At 43.5% G+C, this 19,376-nt stretch overlaps 1 protein-coding gene across 1 annotated transcript; it reads left to right on the top strand.

The window, feature by feature from the left end:
- Positions 1–7,070: 7,070 nt before the first annotated feature.
- Positions 7,071–13,496, top strand: LOC142803341 (uncharacterized). The gene is made up of 3 exons (XM_075888457.1): positions 7,071–7,393; positions 8,832–8,969; positions 13,245–13,496. Exons 1-3 carry the CDS (start codon positions 7,295–7,297, stop codon positions 13,434–13,436), a joined length of 429 nt encoding a protein of 142 aa, XP_075744572.1. The 5' UTR covers positions 7,071–7,294; the 3' UTR covers positions 13,437–13,496.
- The last annotated feature ends 5,880 nt before the right edge of the window (positions 13,497–19,376 follow it).

The following is a 19,376-nucleotide window of genomic DNA, read 5'->3' as shown; positions in this document are numbered from 1 at the left end:
AATACCAAAAAGCATAATAAAGGAGCAGTAAACTTCAACTTACTAATTTGGAATATCAAATTTGATTATCAAAGCACATACAGAAGTGGAATCCTTGTAAGCATTTGTTTCGCGTTTAGATTTGAGCTTCGACAGGGTAGATTATGACCTGTTAAATTTCACGCATGCGTGATAATCTAGTCAATTTTATTTGTTAAAAATGTTGGAATAATCAGGAGACTGTGCAACTTTAGCCGTGATTTGAGAGGGCAAAGACAAATAGAAATTTAAAGCGCTGATATAGACAGGTTCCTGCCATATTTACTGGAAATGAAACGAAGCGCATTTTTCTGATTAAGCTCTTTGCGGGTAGTCTCCATGTTTGCCACTGATCTTGAGAAACACTTCCTAAAGGATGAGCGAAAATTCGGCAAACGTCATCATTTCCTTTTGAATTTCTCCAAAGAAGTCGCCACTCTGTATACTGACGTGCCTAGTGATAGAAAGTCTTAGCTTTATATAGCACCTTTAAAGCGGTGTATACTATCAATAACCGCAAAGTTATGTTGACGTCTTGCAATGCTAGTTACATTACTCGCTTCACCATGGCAACACAAAGGAAGGGCATCTGTGCACCAGCTGCGTCCCTGAATGCTTGCGCTAGGTAACAAAAGTTTGTGATGGTTTCGGTTAGGGAATATAGGGCGAAGCAGTCGCTGCCCCAAGAGAGGGATGTCGCGACATCCCTCTCTTCGCACGCGTGCGAAGTTTTTCGTCAGATATAGAGATTTTTATTGCAGTCGAATAATGTGTTCGTTAATCGAACAATTGAAATTACGCAAGTTAAATTACAAGGTCAAGAAGATCAATTCGACAGTGCTTCATAACAGTTATAATACCCACACCACGCTTTATGTGCAGCTATGCTTACGCTATACCTTCGCCTCATTGCAGTCTGTGAAGGCTTCCCAAAGAAGCCGATTTTTTTATCCTGCCCGAAAAGTGCGTTAATAACAAACTTGAACTGTACATCCTGAATTTGGCGTGCCACAGTAGGGAAGAAGTTTTCAAGCTATTCAGGGCAGTTGGAGGTGTGATCGGAACACTCGGCGTAACCGCCACCTTGCCACTTCAGAAGCGAAACCTAAGAGAAGTTTGAAGCTCTGAAAGCCCCGCTACCGCCTCGCGCTCTCGAAGCAGTCCCTTTACGTAAGTTTCGCTGCAGGTTCCTGGCGGACGCACCAGTTTTTCTTCTGTGGACTTGCGTTCTGGGTATTAGCAGCTTCCTATGCATTCTTCAGATAAAGCGAAGATGGCCTTCGTAACACCAGACGGTGTTTTAAGTGTGAATACACTTTATAAGCGACCCCCCAACAATCCACCGCCGTCGGCGGCGTCCGCAGTCTTCTCTCTATATTTATAAAAAAGAGGACTTGGCGGGCCGCAGCGCGACGCTCTACCGAATAAGCCACGGACGCGACGCTGATATCGGTGTCAGTAACGCGCCTTATACCCCCTCCCCCTTTGCTCGCTCCTCCGCTCTCCTCGCTCGCTGCAGCTGCGCGCGCACCCCTCTTTCTCGCGTGCCCGCCTTCTCTCTCAGTCTCCCGTCGAGAGCGGGTCGTGCGATGGATGTCCCAGAGGCAACGCTACCATCAACAACGAATGCAGTACAACCGAATGCCAGCACTGCACCCGTCGTTGGAGGTGACGGTACCGCGGTGGTTTCGCCGACGTTGGAAGACAAGGCAGCGCTGCGAAAGGCTCGTGAGACCAAACGTAAGTGGACGAAGCGTGCAGCGGTTGCCGAACTGCGTGCTCGCGAGGTCGAGTGCAAGCGGGCGAAGCGTGCAGCGGATGCCGAACTGCGTGCTCGCGAGACCGAGGACAAGCGGGCGAAGCGTGCAGAGGATGGTGAACTGCGCGCTCGCGAGGCCGAGATGAGGCGTCAGCATCGAGCCGCGAACGCGGCCCAAGAAGCGGAACGACAACGCAAGCGTCAGGCGGAGAAGGGCGATGAAGGCCGGCGTCAAGACGCCGCTCGCAATCGTCAACGGCGAGTGGACGTTCCCGAAGCCGTTCCAGCCAGTGAACGTGCCGCGCGGGAGAGGGTGCGAGCCCTGGACATTGCTCGTCCGGACGCGTCGTGAAGTGTAAATAAATAATACTTCGTATATAATGTATCTGTGTACAAATGCTTCTTGACAAACAACACCTAAATTCATTAATTACACTTTAATCATCATCATCAGTAATAAAACTCCCAAGCATTTCCCGAGGGTGAACATGGTTAAGTGCGAATGCACGGGGTGATGCTATGAGGGGGAGTAAAGTTAAAATCTGTTGGCATTCGCCAGTGAGTTAACGTAAGCTCCCCCGTGTGATCATATTGCGAATCCCAAGAACCATTACACCTTAAAGGCACCATAGTGTGATTAATAAATATAATAGGGCGAAACAATAAATACCCCTCATAGCATCAGCCCGTGCATTCGCACTTAACCATGTTCACCCTTGGGGAAATGCTTGGGAATTTTTGAGTTTAACGTTATGCCCTCTGGTTTGTGCTATGGTCCAGTGACATTCGAGATATTTATGGATACAGTACTCCATGGAATGAAATGGGAAATTTGCATGTGCTATTCAGATGACGTGATTATCTACGGCAAGACTTTTCGACAGCATAACCACCGCTTGTCACTTGTGTTTGATTGCTTACGCGAAGCTGGCCTTGTTTTAAACTCGGAGTAGTGCCATTTTGGATAACGTCAAGCCCTCGTAAAAGGCTTTCTCATGGATTAAGAAGGCGTACGACCAGACCCACAGAAGACCGCAGTGGTTTGCAACTTTTAACAACCACAAACAGTGAAGAACCTGTGAATTTTTCTGGGTCTGTGCTCATACTTCTGCCGATTTATTAAGAACTTCGCACAACTTGCCTCCCCACTGACGTCCCTTATTCATAAAGACACACCGTACTTGTGGGATGATAAACACTGACCAGAGCAGAGAAGAACTACACCGTCACCGAGCTAGAGTCCTTAGCAGTCGTCTTTGCCATTCAGAAGTTCTGACCATATCTACATGGCCACGCGTTCACAATAGTGACCGATCATGACTCCCTATGCTGGCTTGTGGGACTTCACAACCCATCTAGCCGGCTGGCTCGTTGGGCGTTGAGCCTCCAAGAGTACAGCTTTTCTGTGACCTATAAGAGCGGACGATGTCACACAGATGCCGACTGCTTATCCCGCCTTCCTTTTGTACACACTAATGCTGACGACGATGACATTGATGACTGTTTAGTTTCTGTCTCGTCCGACTTCCCAGGTACCAGCATCTTCAAACGTGAGCAACAGCGCGACTCTACCCTGAAACCCTTCATCGAAGCTGCACATAACTCTGCCGACAAGGACTTTACAAATTCAAATGGCTTGCTGTATAAAAGAAACTATTCAGCCGACGGCCTCCCTTTGCTTCTAGTGGTGCAGGAAAGACTGCGCCAGGTCGTCCTTCGTTCTATGCACAATAACACACCATCCGGTCATCTAGGTTTTACACGTACGTTACATCGACTACGTGAGAAGTTCTACTGACCGAAAATGTGTAAGACCACAAATCGGTACGTCACCAGCTGCGCTATATGTCAGTGCCACAAGCGATCCACCACTGCCCCGGCAAGTTATTTACAGCCCATCCCTCCACCAACATCCCCTTTTGAAAAAGTCGGCATCGACCTGCTCGGACACCTTCCTAAGACCCCATCCGGCCACCGATATGTTATGGTGGGTGTGGATTATTAAGCTGAATATACGGAAACGGACGCACTGACATCGGCCACAGCAGCCGCTGTTTCTTCTTTTCTGTTACAACGGGTCATACTGCGTCACAGTGCTCCACGGGTTGTCATCAGTGACCCTGGACGGCAATTTATCGCCGATGTGGTTGAAAAATGTTGCGCCTCTGTGGCTCTTCTTATCGCCACTCCCCCCTTACCATCCACAAACTAATGGTCTTACTGCGAGAAGAAATCGAATTCTTACGAATATGCTATCGATGTACGTTGATGCTGACCACAGGAACTGGGACACTGTCTTACCGTTTGTTACTTACGCGTATAACACCGCAAAGCATGAAGTTACTGGGCATTCGCCCTTCTTTTTGCTTCACGCATAAAATCCACGGAGTTTTCTGGACGCTCTATTACCTTTATCGCATCAAGAAGATCTGTCCATCGCTCAGACGTTGTGTCGTGCTGAAGAAGCACATAAACTAGCGCGCCTTCGAATATTGTTTTCTCAAGAACACAGCAAGAGTTGCTACGATGCCAAGCATATCCCCGCAGAGTTTTCTCCTGGGTACTACGTTTAGCTGTGGACTCTTGTCCGAGGAAAAGGATTGTACCGGAAGTTTCTAGCAAACTATCTCGGCTCATTCGTGATAGTCACTCGTCTCAGTGACGAGAATCACGTTGTCGACCAAGTCACAGCCAATAACCGGTGTTCTCGCACTACGGAAATTGTTCACGTAGCCCGCCTCAAACAGTACCATCATAGGCTTATTTAACTCGTTCGGCGAGCTTCGTCTGCCGCCGGGGGAAACGCAACAGAGATGCGCGAGCCCATGGGGCGCAGAAGAAGAATAAGTGTAGTGGAGCGGTGCTAGGACTGCGTGGTTGGGTGAGCCGGACTAGGCCTCTCCCAAAAGTATGCTGCTTTTTCCCAACGCCATTTCACCTCATCTGTATATAAACACAATATATATATATATATATATATTTATATATGGTATACCACGTATGTTAGCTCTTTTTTATTAACCATTCGTAGACGTCTTGCCGTCATGATAGTGTTAATCGCAACTTCCTACTAAATATAATGTATTCTTCATGTACCATCAAAATATGTCTGTTGTGAAGCAAGAAATGAACGTAATATTACATATACCTTCTTAAAAATTCTAATAACTTCATATGAATGTGAAGAGGGTGACTATTTGCACAATGGGAGTAACGGTTATGTAAGCAGAAGACCCAAGTAAAAGCATTAGGTGCATGTACAAACTATGTACTTTATTAACGCTGGCGTTAGAAACAGCGGTATGTCTGCTGGTCTGCTTCAGGATAAGTCAATGTCTTGTCATCGGGAGCAACGATAGCAAAAAGCCATAAGACAATACTTATGTTACCAAATAAGGTACTGCGATTGTTCGAGGGATACAGCGGTCAGCCACAAGATCTTAGCAAACGCCCGTTACTCTCGAAATATTTCATATTACAAGCAAACCGTATTTAATACATAAGTTATTCTTGTCAACGCAAAGTAACAAAATATATCCCATGTATGATTTTTATCGATGTTTTGATTGCTGCCTTCTTCCATAAAGGATAAAAAATTCAACTGGGAGCACCTATGATAAGCATCATGCCGACTATCATATACCGAGTCTCCCCAAGAAACTGGAGAACGCTGTCGAGATAAATAAAAAAAACTTCAAACATACCTTTGACAAATTTAGTCTTTAAAATTGCGTCAAATACGATTTATACAGGTATTTGGATCAGTTATAACTCTGTGTCTGTATTGTATAGTAGAGTTTCAAGCCTGTCTGTTTTATTGTTTTTGTTTTTTTTGTTTTTTGCTAAAAAGGTACGCGTCTGCAAATGCGTCCTTCACTTCACTTATGCTACACATTGCGATAATTATGTTTCTGAGGGTATTTTTTAAGTATATACTGTTCTGTTCTTTTTCAAATTTGAGATGTGCATTAAGCGATCAGACTTGTGATTGTGATTCTGCATAAAATTTTGTTTATTTTTTTGCGTCTAATATCTGTATGAGATATTTTCTCTGTACGAGATTGTATTTCAGAGCAAAAGCTTCCGTCACGCTTTACAGCCTTTCGATTGGACACTGTTTTTCTTTTTTTCTGTCATATGTTCAGGAAATGCAACTTCAAATAAACTGAAAACCAGAATATGTAACGAAACCGACACAATCTAGAGATAAGCGCCTAATCTTAAGCGAAATAAGAAGGTGAACAGGTGGCCAAAACTGAAATTGTCAATGCTGGTAACTGCAAACACCATTTCACCGCGTTCTCGCAGGCAACTTCAACCACGTATCGTTTGGCTGTTCTGGAAATATTTATTTATTTATGTGTTTATTTATTTATTCAGAGGACACCTGCTTTGCCTTGAAGGCATTATCGCATGGAAGACAGCATCACAGTCTACCTATTTTGCAGTGAGAAGCAACAAAAAGATAGGGAACAAGGTCATCATAGAAGTAAAAAGTAGATTAGCTTGTTAAAAATTAGCAGAAACTTGAAAGAAAAAAACTAGAAAAATTATGCATAATTTTAAACAAATTCGCGAATAAAAATTATGTATATGATACATCGAAACATAGTTTTCCAGTAATATGTTTCAATTTTATACAGCTGGGGGAGGGTGAAGGAATGAAAAAACATTTATGTTGTGAATAAACGCGTGTACTTTCTTCGAGTGGATATGTCTAGCTGAAACATAAGATGGTTTTACCAGGTAGGTCTGACTGTCAATGTCTATTTGATTATAAAAATTCAGTGCAATAATATGAGTCACAAGTTTTTTTCTCTATATGCTAAACTTTCCCAGCCAAGTAACGTTTTCATTTCAGTGACACTTCAAAAAGTATCGTGGTTTACTAAAGACGATTCGTGCAGCCTGATTTGTAAGCTTTTCTATTGCTTGTTTCCAAGATTCCTGGTAAGGGTCCGAAATCATGGAGGCGTAACCTAAGAAAAATCTAATGCGTAGAAAGTACAGTGTTTCTTCCATATCGTTCGACGCTTATTTGAAATTTCTACGTTTAAAGAATAATATTATATTTGGTTAGGTATTGTGTTGTATATGTACGCTTCATTGAAGTTTCGCATTAAAATTCACCACGAGGTGTCTGCACTCTGAGACTTTGCTTAGTATTGTATCTTTAATTGCGTATTGTGCTTGTTGATGGCAGCTGCGTGTGTTCTCGTGCGGCAGTTCTCATGCTGACGTGTTTTTTTTTAGTTTTGAAGCGAACTGCATAATAGCTCAATGCAGCCTTTGCTTCCCTATAAACTACTTTATTTTGCGCCGTGCAACCAGGTGGACACATTATCGGCCCTATATGTACCTAGATCTCGGGCGACAAAGCCAACATGGACAACAAAAGAGCCTCCAACGGTACCTAGAAATACCTCAGTGACTACGCCACCTGAACAGAGACATCTTGTTCCATCTTCCCTCCTTGAGGGAAACGAATGCGTCGGACTTCTTTGTCGATATGTGGCAATGACACTGCGCGCCAACTTTGACTATGGTGTTGAACCATGCAATAACTTCTACAAGTACGTGTGCGGGAAGTACAGGGGAACGAGCATTACAGAACAGGTGAGTAAGAATAGCTTCTTCTCAATTTAGGACCAAAACTGCTCGCACAAGGAATTCTGTTCGGATTTTTTGTGACTTCGTGCCATAAATGGGTTGCTGTTAAGTTCAATTTTTTAACCCTCCCATCACGTTGCGGATGTCCGCAGAACTCATTTGCTTTATTGTGTACGTATAGTTCGAGTTGCCTGTGAATTGGCCCAAACGAATTCATCGTAAAACACGTTGGTGTGGTTGTTGTGGGCTGCTTCTCCTTTCATCGTATCGATGCACCTGCCGGCAATTCATCCGCGGAGTAGAGACTGGACAACTATTACCATTTTTGTCCCAAAAAGCTACACAGAACCTTCACAGGCAGGTATGTAACAGGCAATGAAAGATACGTCGAGTGTACAAAACGAAACTTGACCCCGCTCACCCTGTGTTTTTTGGTGTGAGTTGGCGTTGCTACTGAGTACTTTAACACACTATAGAGTGTGTCACCAATTACGTGAACAACGCTCGCCGCAAGGAGGGCCTCTGATTTAGACAACACTTATGGTTGACGCCAGCTGTTAGCGAACCGAGGGAATTGGTAGAAGACAGCCCTCAGAAAAGAGCGCCTGATCATCTGTATTGTGAGAAGGCGCTTGTGGAAGGGACCACTTCGTGCTCCGCTTTTGTACTGTATAGCTTGGCTGAGCTCTTGAGGGAAGTCTTTACTTTCTACTGTGTGCATTTTTACTAAGAAAGAGGAATGTAAATGTCGACATAGGAGTTCAAGCTCTGCGAATACCTGACTGCAAAGAATCTGCTTGGATAAAATTATCTCGGTAAGTATATCAACGCCCTGCATAGCGCTGTGATCTCTCATTGCCAGTCACACAGGCTGTTATCTCGGTGCTCTGTTGATGACGGCATCCGTCGTTCTCGGTTGTGTGTACTATGACTCATTATGAAACTTTTTTTGAAGTTGCCAAAAGTACGCAACTTCTGACACAAAATTGCCGCTCAATTTTTTTCAATTATTTCCTATTCGATAATTGCTATGTGAGAACCATATGTTGTATTCCCGGATAAACTGCTGTGAACGTGCGAAGGATATTTTCACGTACCTAAGCAATGAAGTGTTCTCACAAAAGAAAAATCGCAGCTTGCCCTCGGTGCAGTGTATATGGCTTAAAGGTGATGGAAAATCATGTGCAGTACCTACAGCTAGAAATAGGACAATTCAGGACTAAGTAACGAACACATTTTTGTTTCTACCATCTCGACTTCGAGTCATCTCGGCGTAATATCAGTGCGAACACGTAGATAGCAGAAAACATCATTACAATTAATAGTCGTCAGGAGATGGCGTCCTTATCTCAAGCGGTTGTGCGAACATGTTATTGTGAAAAAAATCGTGTCGCGGATTCTTGAGTGCTGTGCACATGCCAAGTCATGTTTGTCTGCTTTACAGATTCAAGAAGCTATACGAGTGGAAGCATATCTGAACCTCAAATTCGTGGAGCCACCACAAAATAATCAAAGTGCGTTTGAGAAAGCATCTGCGATGTATAAAGCCTGTGTGTCCTTCGCCTCATCAAACCAACCAGAGGTATTAAGTAATATCAGCTAATTTCTCGTGAAATGGCTCCCTTCAAGAAGTCCGCCTTTTTGCATGTGATATATACTATCGTGTCCAGATGGTATCGCCTGATTCGACCAATACCTTTCGATCGAATTGGGCAAATAAAGTAAAGTACATGGCAATCGTATTTACAGTGGCACACCATCAATCTAGCATTATTCTTGTGCGGTGGCATCTAAGAGACGGTTGCCTGACATGAAGAAAAGAAAAAAAAGTGTTACTGACACAAACCTATCTCGGGAGCGCTTCTATCTGATGGAATTAAGCGAGTCAGGAGGTGGGCGTGGCACAATCAACAAACACTTTATAACGCAAAATTAAAAGGCGCAAAATCGAAAGCGAGAACAAAACCAACACTCGCGGACAAAAGACTTGCTTAACAACAGTACAAGCAAAACAGTCTGCAAACCAGTGTAAATCCGTTCTTAGCGCTAGCACTGCTCCGAATTTAATATGGCGTTTCAATCATCGAACGATCTTACGGTTCACGTCACTTCTCTCCGATGCCATGACGAGGTTTATCACGTACGTCGTTGACTTTCTCTTGAACCTCCCACTGTCGCCATTGGTCGGTCCGGCCCAACGAGCCTCTCGTCGTTCTCACCGGCGGCGAGGACGTCGTAGTCTTCTTCGGCCTCACTAAGATAGTCTTAGCGTCGTCATGGACTCTTTTGATTGCAAGTTCGCTCTGCTCATAGGTGTGGGCTGTGCCGTACTGCCGCTAAGTTGAAGAGATGCACGTCGACCGGGAAGTGCTGCGAAAGGGTGTGGCAAGTCCGGGCAGCCCCACTCGGAACCTCCGAGGTCTACGGCCACTTTCAGGGCCTCTCACGCTGACATCCTCAAAACCAGGTGGTCATCCTGCTCCCGTCGCGGTAGCGACTCTCGTTTCCCATGTCTTCGTAGCTAGGCGTCCCAAGGCAGTGTATGTGCTCTTCTTCTGGTACTTTTCCTCCCGGCTCGGGTCACGTGCTACAAGCTTTTCTCCGATCAATCACTTCTTTCTCGTGGCTGCTGCGCGTGCACTCAGGTGACTCCTCTCTTCGCGAACCGTCACCACGCTTACATGTACGGCACGCGCCTCGTGCCTCTCCTTTACTGAAGACAGGTTCTGAAACCAGGCTAGGCGTAGTTAAAGAATATTTCATTACCATGCGGAAATCTTGAGATTGAAGAGACACCCGAAAATGGGGACGGTACAAACATCACAGCATATCCACGGAGTGAATGTTGATGAGTGGGGCGAAGCATCCGTCAGCCCGTCCGTGCTTCTGTCCATTCGTTCGTTCTTGCTTCCGTCCGTCCGTGCGACCATCCGTGCGTCAATCGATGCGTCCGTCCATGTGTCCCTGTGTCTGTCCATGCACCCGTCCGTGAGTCCGTCTATCCGTCTGTCCGTTCATTCGTGCGTCCATTCATTCGTACGTGAGCACGTCCATCCATCCACCGTCCGTCTGCTAGTCAATCTGTGCAACCCTTGTGGCACATACCCACTCTTGAGCGGGTATGTGCCACCAGTGGCTACCTGAATACATACATACATACATACATACATACATACATACATACATACATACATACATACATACATACATACATACATACATACATACATACATACATACATACATACATACATACATACATACATACATACATACATTTTCTCTTCTCCTAATGGTTTATCTTCTCTTGAAGAGATCTCTGTCTCCTCAGATTATTTGCCATTGACATGTCTAGTGACTGTACCTCCGACTTCGATTGCACACACTTTGAAGATACTCGTAAGATAATTGTTTAGTGTGTCAAAACTAACTTCTGGTACCTCGTTTAGAGCCTCAAATTTGTTCTGGTGCTAAAGTCTGAATTTTAGTACTTCCCTCCTCACCGCTACCTCATTATTCCCTTCCTGCGTATCAGTTTCTGCCTTTGCTTTTTTTATGTGAATACGAGCTGTTACCATTCTACGAACACTGCATCAGATCTTTCCAACTTGTTCTACATCGTGTACAATGTCTGGGTGTGCACACAGAATCAAGGCTATTTCATTTTTAGTTTCGCTACCCGTTTTCTGAAGACGGTATTCAAGATTTGTCAATTACTACGTTCTCCGAACTCTACCAATAACTTCTCTGGGGCCTTGCTAGAGTCGATGCCATATTCCCCTACTGCATAGTCTCCGGCCTGTTTCTTGTATACTTTGGAATTGAAGCTGCGCCTTAGAAAAATATACTGTGTCTTTACTTTATCAATAACTTACTCCACGTCTTCATAGAAGCATTCAACAAAATGATCATAATGGCTTGATGTAGGCGCTTAAGCCTGTAACACCTTCATTTCGTGCCTTTTCTTCAAACTGAATAAGATACTTGCCACCCTCTCACTCTTGCTACAGTATTCTTCCATGTTGATAAATATACTTTTTCGTACAAGAAACCACGCTCCCAGTTCTCTGTCAACTAATCCTCGGTAATACAGGACATGTTCGTTCTTCAGCCCTGTATGAGCCTCGTTTATCGTCCTAACTTAACTGAGCCTTACTAGATCCCATTAAAAACCCTCTAATTGCTCGAATAGCACAGCTAGACTAGCCTTACTAGATAGCGTTCGAGCGTTGGCCGTAGCCAAGTTCAGATTATCATGGCAGCCTTTCCAGACCTAGAGATTCTTAGCACATTTCAATGTGTCGCAGGTCTGAGCGCCACCTTGGACAGTTGCTTAGCAGCCTCTGGGTACTCAGGGTGCAGGTTTAATTGTTACTTTCCTAAGGGACGTAGTGGTCAAGTACTCCACCAAGATGGTCAATGCTGCTCTGGTGAGGACCTGCATTACGAGCAGGTGGTCGCCAGCGAGGCTCCACCACACACCATTTCTTTCATTTTACTTTTTTCTTTTTTAACAATTCTTTCATTGCGCGTTTTAAGTAAATATACAATTGGGAATGGTCCGGTATGTGCAGTCGCACCAAAGTTCGTCATTCCATGCTAGGTTGCAGCGCTATCTCTAAGTAGGAGATTGTTTTGCACTTTCATAGCACTGTAGAATACCACCTGATAGACTATCAGCTCTCAACTTCACATGGCTCGTTGCTTGCCTGTCTTTAAGGGGCAAAGCTCCCTGGGGTGTGGCTCTGTACTTCCTCCGTTGATGTATGTAGCCACCTTGCAAACATCCCACTACACCCCATCACCGATCCACCACTTCAGCGACCATAAAGCCAACACTGTTAAGAAGTAGCTAATATGAAATGCAAGATGGTCGTGTACTTGTATCCAGGTGCACGTTAAAGAACCATAGATTTTTACACTGTGTGCATACCTTGTTTTTACATGACCACCTATAGTTTCACCTTTGCAAACTGCCCACTACTTCGTCCTCGCAAACACCCCGCTACGCCCCATCACCGATCCATCACTTCAGCGACCATAAAGCCGTTATAATGAAGGGGGAATGGGATGAACGTGTAGCTACCACCTACCAATAGTAATATTTCTTGTATAAATATATAGAGTGTTTTCACATCTTTGAAGACATAGTGAGCAAGATTCGCGGATGGTTCACAGTTTAGCGATGAAATTCTCCAGTGCTTTACCCCACTCATCATCATTCACTCCGTAGATATGCTTTGATTGTTGTCTTAGCTTATTTAGATTTAAAAAGAAACAAAAAGACGCGCGCATTCAAGCCTCTGCCTTTCCGTGCTTGGTGCGGCTTGGTGCCTTCGATGAGCTTTCTTCTCACGCCTTTATTTTTTCCTAACTTCTTCCCTGTTCAATTTATTTCGGCATTGTTGGCTGCGAAGTCTTCACAATTTCCGACTTTTGTTGATATCAAGTGGTTTCAATCCTACTTTGACATTTCTATCAACTGATGATTTTGTATATACGCACTAGTAATTACATCTACGGCGATCCTAATAACTGGAAACAGTGAATGAAATTGTAAGGGGCGAATGATTTATTATTCTAGAGAGCGACGAAAAAAGAGAAATTTCGCGCGAAAGCAATGCCGTGTTAGAATCACTCACCACATAGCGTCAGCTTGACGTGATTTACTCTCGGCACCACACACTACGATAAGTCCACGTGGCACGTTTGTTTACCACTAGTGCGAAGGTACGTTAACTTTTTCCATTACTCATTGAATTGTATTGAATATTGTAAAGCACTGTAACGTAGTGTCATATTTAAAATTGCGATAGTGTGTTGTATTTCACACAATTTTAACGCACCTTCATTACAGACCATGGAGCTGGTGAGATGGATGAACACGATGAACCTCGACTTTTTGAACATGCAAATTCTTCAAAGTGTCGATCCGGTTGAGATCATGGTGCGTGGCTCTCTTGACTTCGGAGTGGGTGTCATCATTTCCTTTGATCTCCAAGACACACGATTTGACCACGGGAAGAGAGTTATTGAGGTACTGCACTGATTTTTCGCTTTCAATGAGCTCAGATAAAGAGGTCACCTAAGTGATTAACGTCCATGACGGTTCTCAAGCTCTAATATGAACAGGATCTGGTTCGTAGCGTGCGTTCATTAATTCGCGTTGCAACAGTAGTGATACATGTGTATAGCGAAATGACTGAACGCGGTGTGGGAGCTTCGGTTTCGTTGCAGTGAACTGTTGAACAGCGTGGCTGGAGGTTATGAAATCGTTGCATTTAAATCGTGGCCAATCTACGTGGAGTGCTTTCTCTAATGCTTCTGTAATGATAATGGTTTATGTACGTTTTAGTATCTACAGGATATTGTTTTAAAACAGGAACAGCCTCACTTATTGGTCAGTTAACAAGGATGTTGGGCACACTTTGTATTTATAAGACCACGTGCACCGTTTTTGGAGAAACAGTTCAAAAATTTTAAAATTTGATGCAAAGAATCTTGTCTTCTTCTTTACAGTGACATTTCAGTTGCCAACAAGGTATCTCTAAACAGGTATCTTGAGATCCCCGGGTATGTCCGTACAGCCAGGTATCCCTATAGCAAAATGAATACAGGAGGTCAATATCTCCTATGGGAGACACTCGTTCCAGGTTTCTCCGCGAGAACTTCGAAAGCATCGCGAAATAGTTCAGAAAGCAATGCTTTGCATCAGAAATACTGAAGTATATTGAAGAAAAGATTGTTGTTCAGGTGTGCTATCTCCAAAAGCGTTAAGGTCCTAGCAGTACAGGCACATAAAATTTGCTAATTTATTTTAGGCAACCATAATTTTGAATGACTGCCTTAATCAACATGTCAAAAGGCGGTAAATTTAAACGAGTCTCTACAAAATGACAAATAATGATTTCATCTTTAGAGAAAAAATCATTAGACTTCTGGCTATTTGTGTATTTTTATTCAATAATCAAACCTCATCTTCCTTGGGTGGTACACCAATTAAAAAGTTTCAACGTAACAATTCATTTTCCTTTATTTTGACAAAATGCTTGTTGTTGAGAGAGCTTGTTTCATTCGGCTACACTTAGAAAAACTTGAGGTGTGAACATATTTCTCCTGGACCGGTATGCATAAATTTCAAGTTCATGGTCGTTACATTTAGAAAAGTAAAACGGTGCATTTATGTAAGTTGCATCGGTGACGCCAAATGTATTGTAAAGTATATGAAGAAACAATTTATTAGATTCAGAGCAGCTCTGAATCACGTGTGTGATACCGAAGGTACGTGCGTTCGTAAGAACGCACCGCATAGCGTTGCCCCCGCCGCAAGTGTTGCAGTGGTGCCAAATAGATGACGCGACAGCTGCGCGTTGATGTCACGCTCCCTTCTCACGTCTTTCTAGCAGGTGCGTGCTGACGTCACTGTCTCCCTCACCAGCAGCACGATCGCTGCAGTGCCCGCAGCGGCCAGTTCCTCCAACCAGTCACAACATACTTCTCTTTCGCTTCACCCTCTACACTGCCTGCAATCCTTGACCACACATCAAGTGGAAACACTCTTTCGGCTCGTTTAGCTGCGATTAAACTTACACGACAAACTTAATCTGGTTCTCATGTCCTTGCATTTCGAAAAAACGCTTACTCGTGTAAACGCAACACCGAGTTTCGCTTCAAGCAGTTTCTCAAACACGCACATCGGCGCCCGTTTTGACCGGATCAACCCCATGCGCACCGCTGCTAATTCGCATCCTATCAGGGTTTCCTTCTGGCAGAGAGTCTATAGTTTTTATTTATTCATTTATTCAAAATACCTTACAGGCTTCTTATCGGAGCAATAAGTAAGGAGGCCAATAAATGGTTAGATGTGACATGTTATAAAATACAAAACAATATCCAATATAAGCTAAACATTCCCAAACATGAATTAAAAACGGCGATGTTATAAAGAGCCAGAAAAAGAAGAGTAACATTCACGTATAAGAACATAAATAAATAAAGAAAAATCATGCGTGAAGCGACAAGAAATGTGGACTCAATAAACATTGCCAGTTGGTGATTAGAAACACAGGACATTTTTGCAACAATTGATTGATATGTATCTTTTGACGTCCTAAAACCACCATATAATTATGAGAGATGCCGTAGTGGATAGCTCCATAAATTTTGACCACCTGGAGTTTTTTAACGTGCACCCAAATAAGAGCACACGGCCATCAACATTTCCGCCTCCATCGGAAATGCAGCCGCCGCAGCCGAGTATTTTTGCAACAATTACAATACTACCAAGCAATATATAGATCGTTACACAGCATTCACACAATGTACGAGGTAACACTTCTATTGAATAGAATTAGAAATGACTATATAAGGACGAAATCTTTGAGTGGGTGGCCGAGCGAGGTTTGCGATTTGTGATCAAAGTGGTATCGCCAGAGAGGTCGTTCAAAAGTTTGAAGGCATGTGGCCTCAAATAATAATAATCGCCCTTGTCTTACTAATGATGCGCTTGAATCTGTCTGGACTATGAAGGTGCGTGGAGATGCGCAATGGGAGTTTTCGAAATGAGTGAAAGGCACCTGGTGTTGTGGATATATGAGTAAAGCAGACACAAAAAGAAAAAGCAGCGGCATTTCTGACAAGGGTGCAGTAACGGGTGCAGCAAATTTTTGTAACACAGGACTGGCGCTCGTTATCTCAGTAATAAAACGAGAGAAGCTCTAAGTTAGCAATGAATAGATTTGATGTGAAAGCCAAATAGATGAAGCGAATTCTGCATGCAGGCAGGTGAACGTCAGGTACTCTACCTTGCGATTGTTAGGTGACAACTTATGCAGATTGCAGTAAGTGTACTCAAACGTTTGCGATGCTTCAGCACAAATAGCAGTACTGTGAAGTCTGCATGAAAGATTGTCCGTTAGGTTTGTCCCTAGATACTTGAATGACTGAACCCTACTTCATGTTTTATTGTAATCAGAAGTGAAAAAGTACATTAGGTTGGACAACGATGCGCTAAAAATACATAAATTTCACCATAAGACAACTACAGCATGTACAATATAAAACATAATTCCTCCAGAAAAAAGGGACAGAAGAGAAGACCGTACATACAAATAGAGGTGTTCACAAATAAATCAGATAAGATCATAAATTTACCGTTCTGAGTTAGTTAAGCTTACTTTATTGTCATAGTGAACCTGTCTAGTTAGTGAGTGTTAGCAGTTGATGGATCTAGTTCATTCCAGTCTCTCACGGCTCTCGGGAAGGAAGAATATTTAAAGCAGTTAGAATTGTGTGTATATTCAGTTGGTGTCACGGAGCGTGTGTAACGTGTAGGTCTACATGAGGTTACCGAATTATATGTAGTGGTATCAATGTTTACTTGGTTGATGCATGAAATTTAATCTAGTTAGTTCGAATCTGTATTCATGGCTAAGAAGGCTACCCTTTTTTTAGAAAGTGAGTTGGTGAGTCTGAAGTTTTATAAAAACATGCGACGCATATTTAAGCGAACTTCAGCGACTGTGAGCGTATCTATCTATCTATCTATCTATCTATCTATCTATCTATCTATCTATCTATCTATCTATCTATCTATCTATCTATCTATCTATCTATCTATCTATCTATCTATCTATCTATCTGTTTATCTATCTATCTATCTATCTATCTATCTATCTATTTATCTATCTATCTATCTATCTATCTATATATCTATTTATCTATCTATCTATGCGCCTACGCCTTTCAGCTCTCCCGGCCGTTTTGATAATCGTACCAATACCAAACTTGGTATGGCATAACATGACGGTAATACGAGCATGAGTGACTCGTCATGACATGAAAGTCATGGCATATGGCCATGAATGTCATGATTAGCATTTCATGGTGATGCTGCTCTTGCGGTAGTTCCGTTCTCATGACATGTTGCAAAACTGGTATGGTATGACATGACTGCGTGGAAAACACAAGCGACAGCCACTCAAATAAAAATCAGGACATGCGTGTCATGTAACAAAATGACTACATGCCACACTCATGATGCGCTCGCGGCCGTTTCGCTAGCTTACATATACCAAGTTTGGTATTGCGGGACGGGAATGAATGGTGAAGGTATGTGACTGGTGCACACATGATAATTATGAGATGCATGTCATGTGAGAACGTGACTACATGCCACACTCAAGGCACTGATACAATTTGAAGTGACCCGGTGCGCGCCCGCGCCAGCGCTCATTTCGTCACGTCACGACGGCGATGCCACGCCAGGCGCCGCTTTGTCTGCCATATACTCGCAGGCGCGTGCCGCCTTGCTTTGACGCTTGCGCGTTTTAGAGCGCCCAGCGTCCGTCCATCACGAAGAGAAGTAGACGCAGTGCAGTTTAGGTAAAGTAGTCGGCGCTAAATGCATGTCGCATTTCGTGCCGGTTACCGCCGGGCCGCGCCGGTCTCGTCTGGCGACAGACTAGAGGCTGCTCGCGTTCTGCTTGCGTAGGGTGGCCCCGCCGGGGTGGTCTAGTGGCTAATGTACTCGGCTGCTGACCCGCAGGTGGCGGGCTCAAATCCCAGCGGCGGCGGCGGCATTTCCGAAGGAGGCGGAAATGTAGGCCCGTGTGCTCAGATTTGGGTGCACGTTAAAGAACCCCAGGCGGTCGAAATTTCCGGAGCCCTCCACTACGGCGTCTCTCATAATCTTATGGTGGTTTTGCGATTTAAATCCCACATATCAATCAATTAGCTAGCGTAGGGTCGCTGCGCCCAGCGTGCGCGCACGTCAACGTCACGTAGGAGTATATTCACCTTTTCATGAACGCCTCCCTGGGCGCCGCCATAACCCTTCTTGGGCTGTGCTAATTGGTGCGTCCTCTCAAAAATGCACTGACAACGCTGCGCCCTTAGCGTCTGTTTTACACCAGTTAGAAACTGAGGGCAGTGCTTCGTTTAATGATATGTGATTCCCGAAAGAGTTAAATTTGTGATAATGTATTCAATCGTCAGCGAACAATTTAATTTTAACAGCTGCGTTAGAATGTAAATCATTTGATAAAAGTTTGAAAAGAACCGAGGCACTCCAGATGGGACGCGTGAAAGAGTGGATGACTGTTAGTGAAATTCTCCAAACTGCAAACGGTTGGTGTGATAATATTGAATCCAAGACATGATAAGTTCGTTACCTAAAGTTGATTCACTTTTCGTCATGAGTTTACTATGCGAGACCCGATAGAAAGTTTTTGATAAATCTAGCGAAAAAAGGTCCATTTGTTTTCCTTCATTGATGTTAACTGAAATGTCGTGGATTAGCTCAACAAGCTAGGTGACAGTAAGTACAACTTTTGGGAAGCCTTGTTGATCAGTTGAAATGATGGCTTCTTTTCCAATGTATGTGGTTATGCTTTTAACCACTATGTGTGCAAGAAGTTTACTGACTGAGCTGGTCAGGGAGATGGGTCTATAATTGGAGACTTCAGCTTTGTGACCAGACTTACGTACTGCATTAGTTTTCGCGGTTTTCCAATCTTGTGGTATAGTACAGGTTGATAACCAATTATCAGCATAGGTATTTGGCTAAACGATCTGCATATCTTTTTAGGAATATATAAGGTACACTGTCTGTAGCCAGTTCCTTTTTATTGTCATTAATGAGTAACAGTTCAAGCAGACTAGGTTCCGTTACAAGAAGTGTTTTTAAGCGTGTTACATGGTTTAACAATATGTCAGAGTTGTTTTGAAGTCAGAGTTGTTAATAAGGTAGGGGAAGTCATAGCTCAATAGTTTGCAAGAAATAGAAATGAGTATAAAGTTTCCAGAGTACAACACCATGAACCATTTTTTTACACCGCATTTTTTCCGAGGTTAGGTCACTTTGCAAGATGTCGTGATCATAAGGAAATGTTAATTTTCTACATTCAACAGCAAATAGTCCTATACTTGAGGAAGTATTACTTTGCAACCTGTACTGTAAATATAGAAAAGTGAAGATCTAGAACGCTGC

Source organism: Rhipicephalus microplus, chromosome 3 (assembly GCF_043290135.1).
Source record: "Rhipicephalus microplus isolate Deutch F79 chromosome 3, USDA_Rmic, whole genome shotgun sequence".
Classification (NCBI taxonomy): Eukaryota; Metazoa; Arthropoda; class Arachnida; order Ixodida; family Ixodidae; genus Rhipicephalus; species Rhipicephalus microplus.
Note: the sequence above shows the minus strand (reverse complement) of the source record. Positions and strands in the feature narration are given on the sequence as shown.

Bases quoted from the DNA above. Each gene is read 5' to 3' on its own strand.
- LOC142803341 (XM_075888457.1), top strand. From the start codon at position 7,295: ATGACACTGCGCGCCAACTTTGACTATGGTGTTGAACCATGCAATAAC. The intron at 7,394-8,831 runs GTGAGTAAGAAT...TCTGCTTTACAG, and splicing joins GAACGAGCATTACAGAACAG to ATTCAAGAAGCTATACGAGT. The intron at 8,970-13,244 runs GTATTAAGTAAT...CCTTCATTACAG, and splicing joins CCTCATCAAACCAACCAGAG to ACCATGGAGCTGGTGAGATG.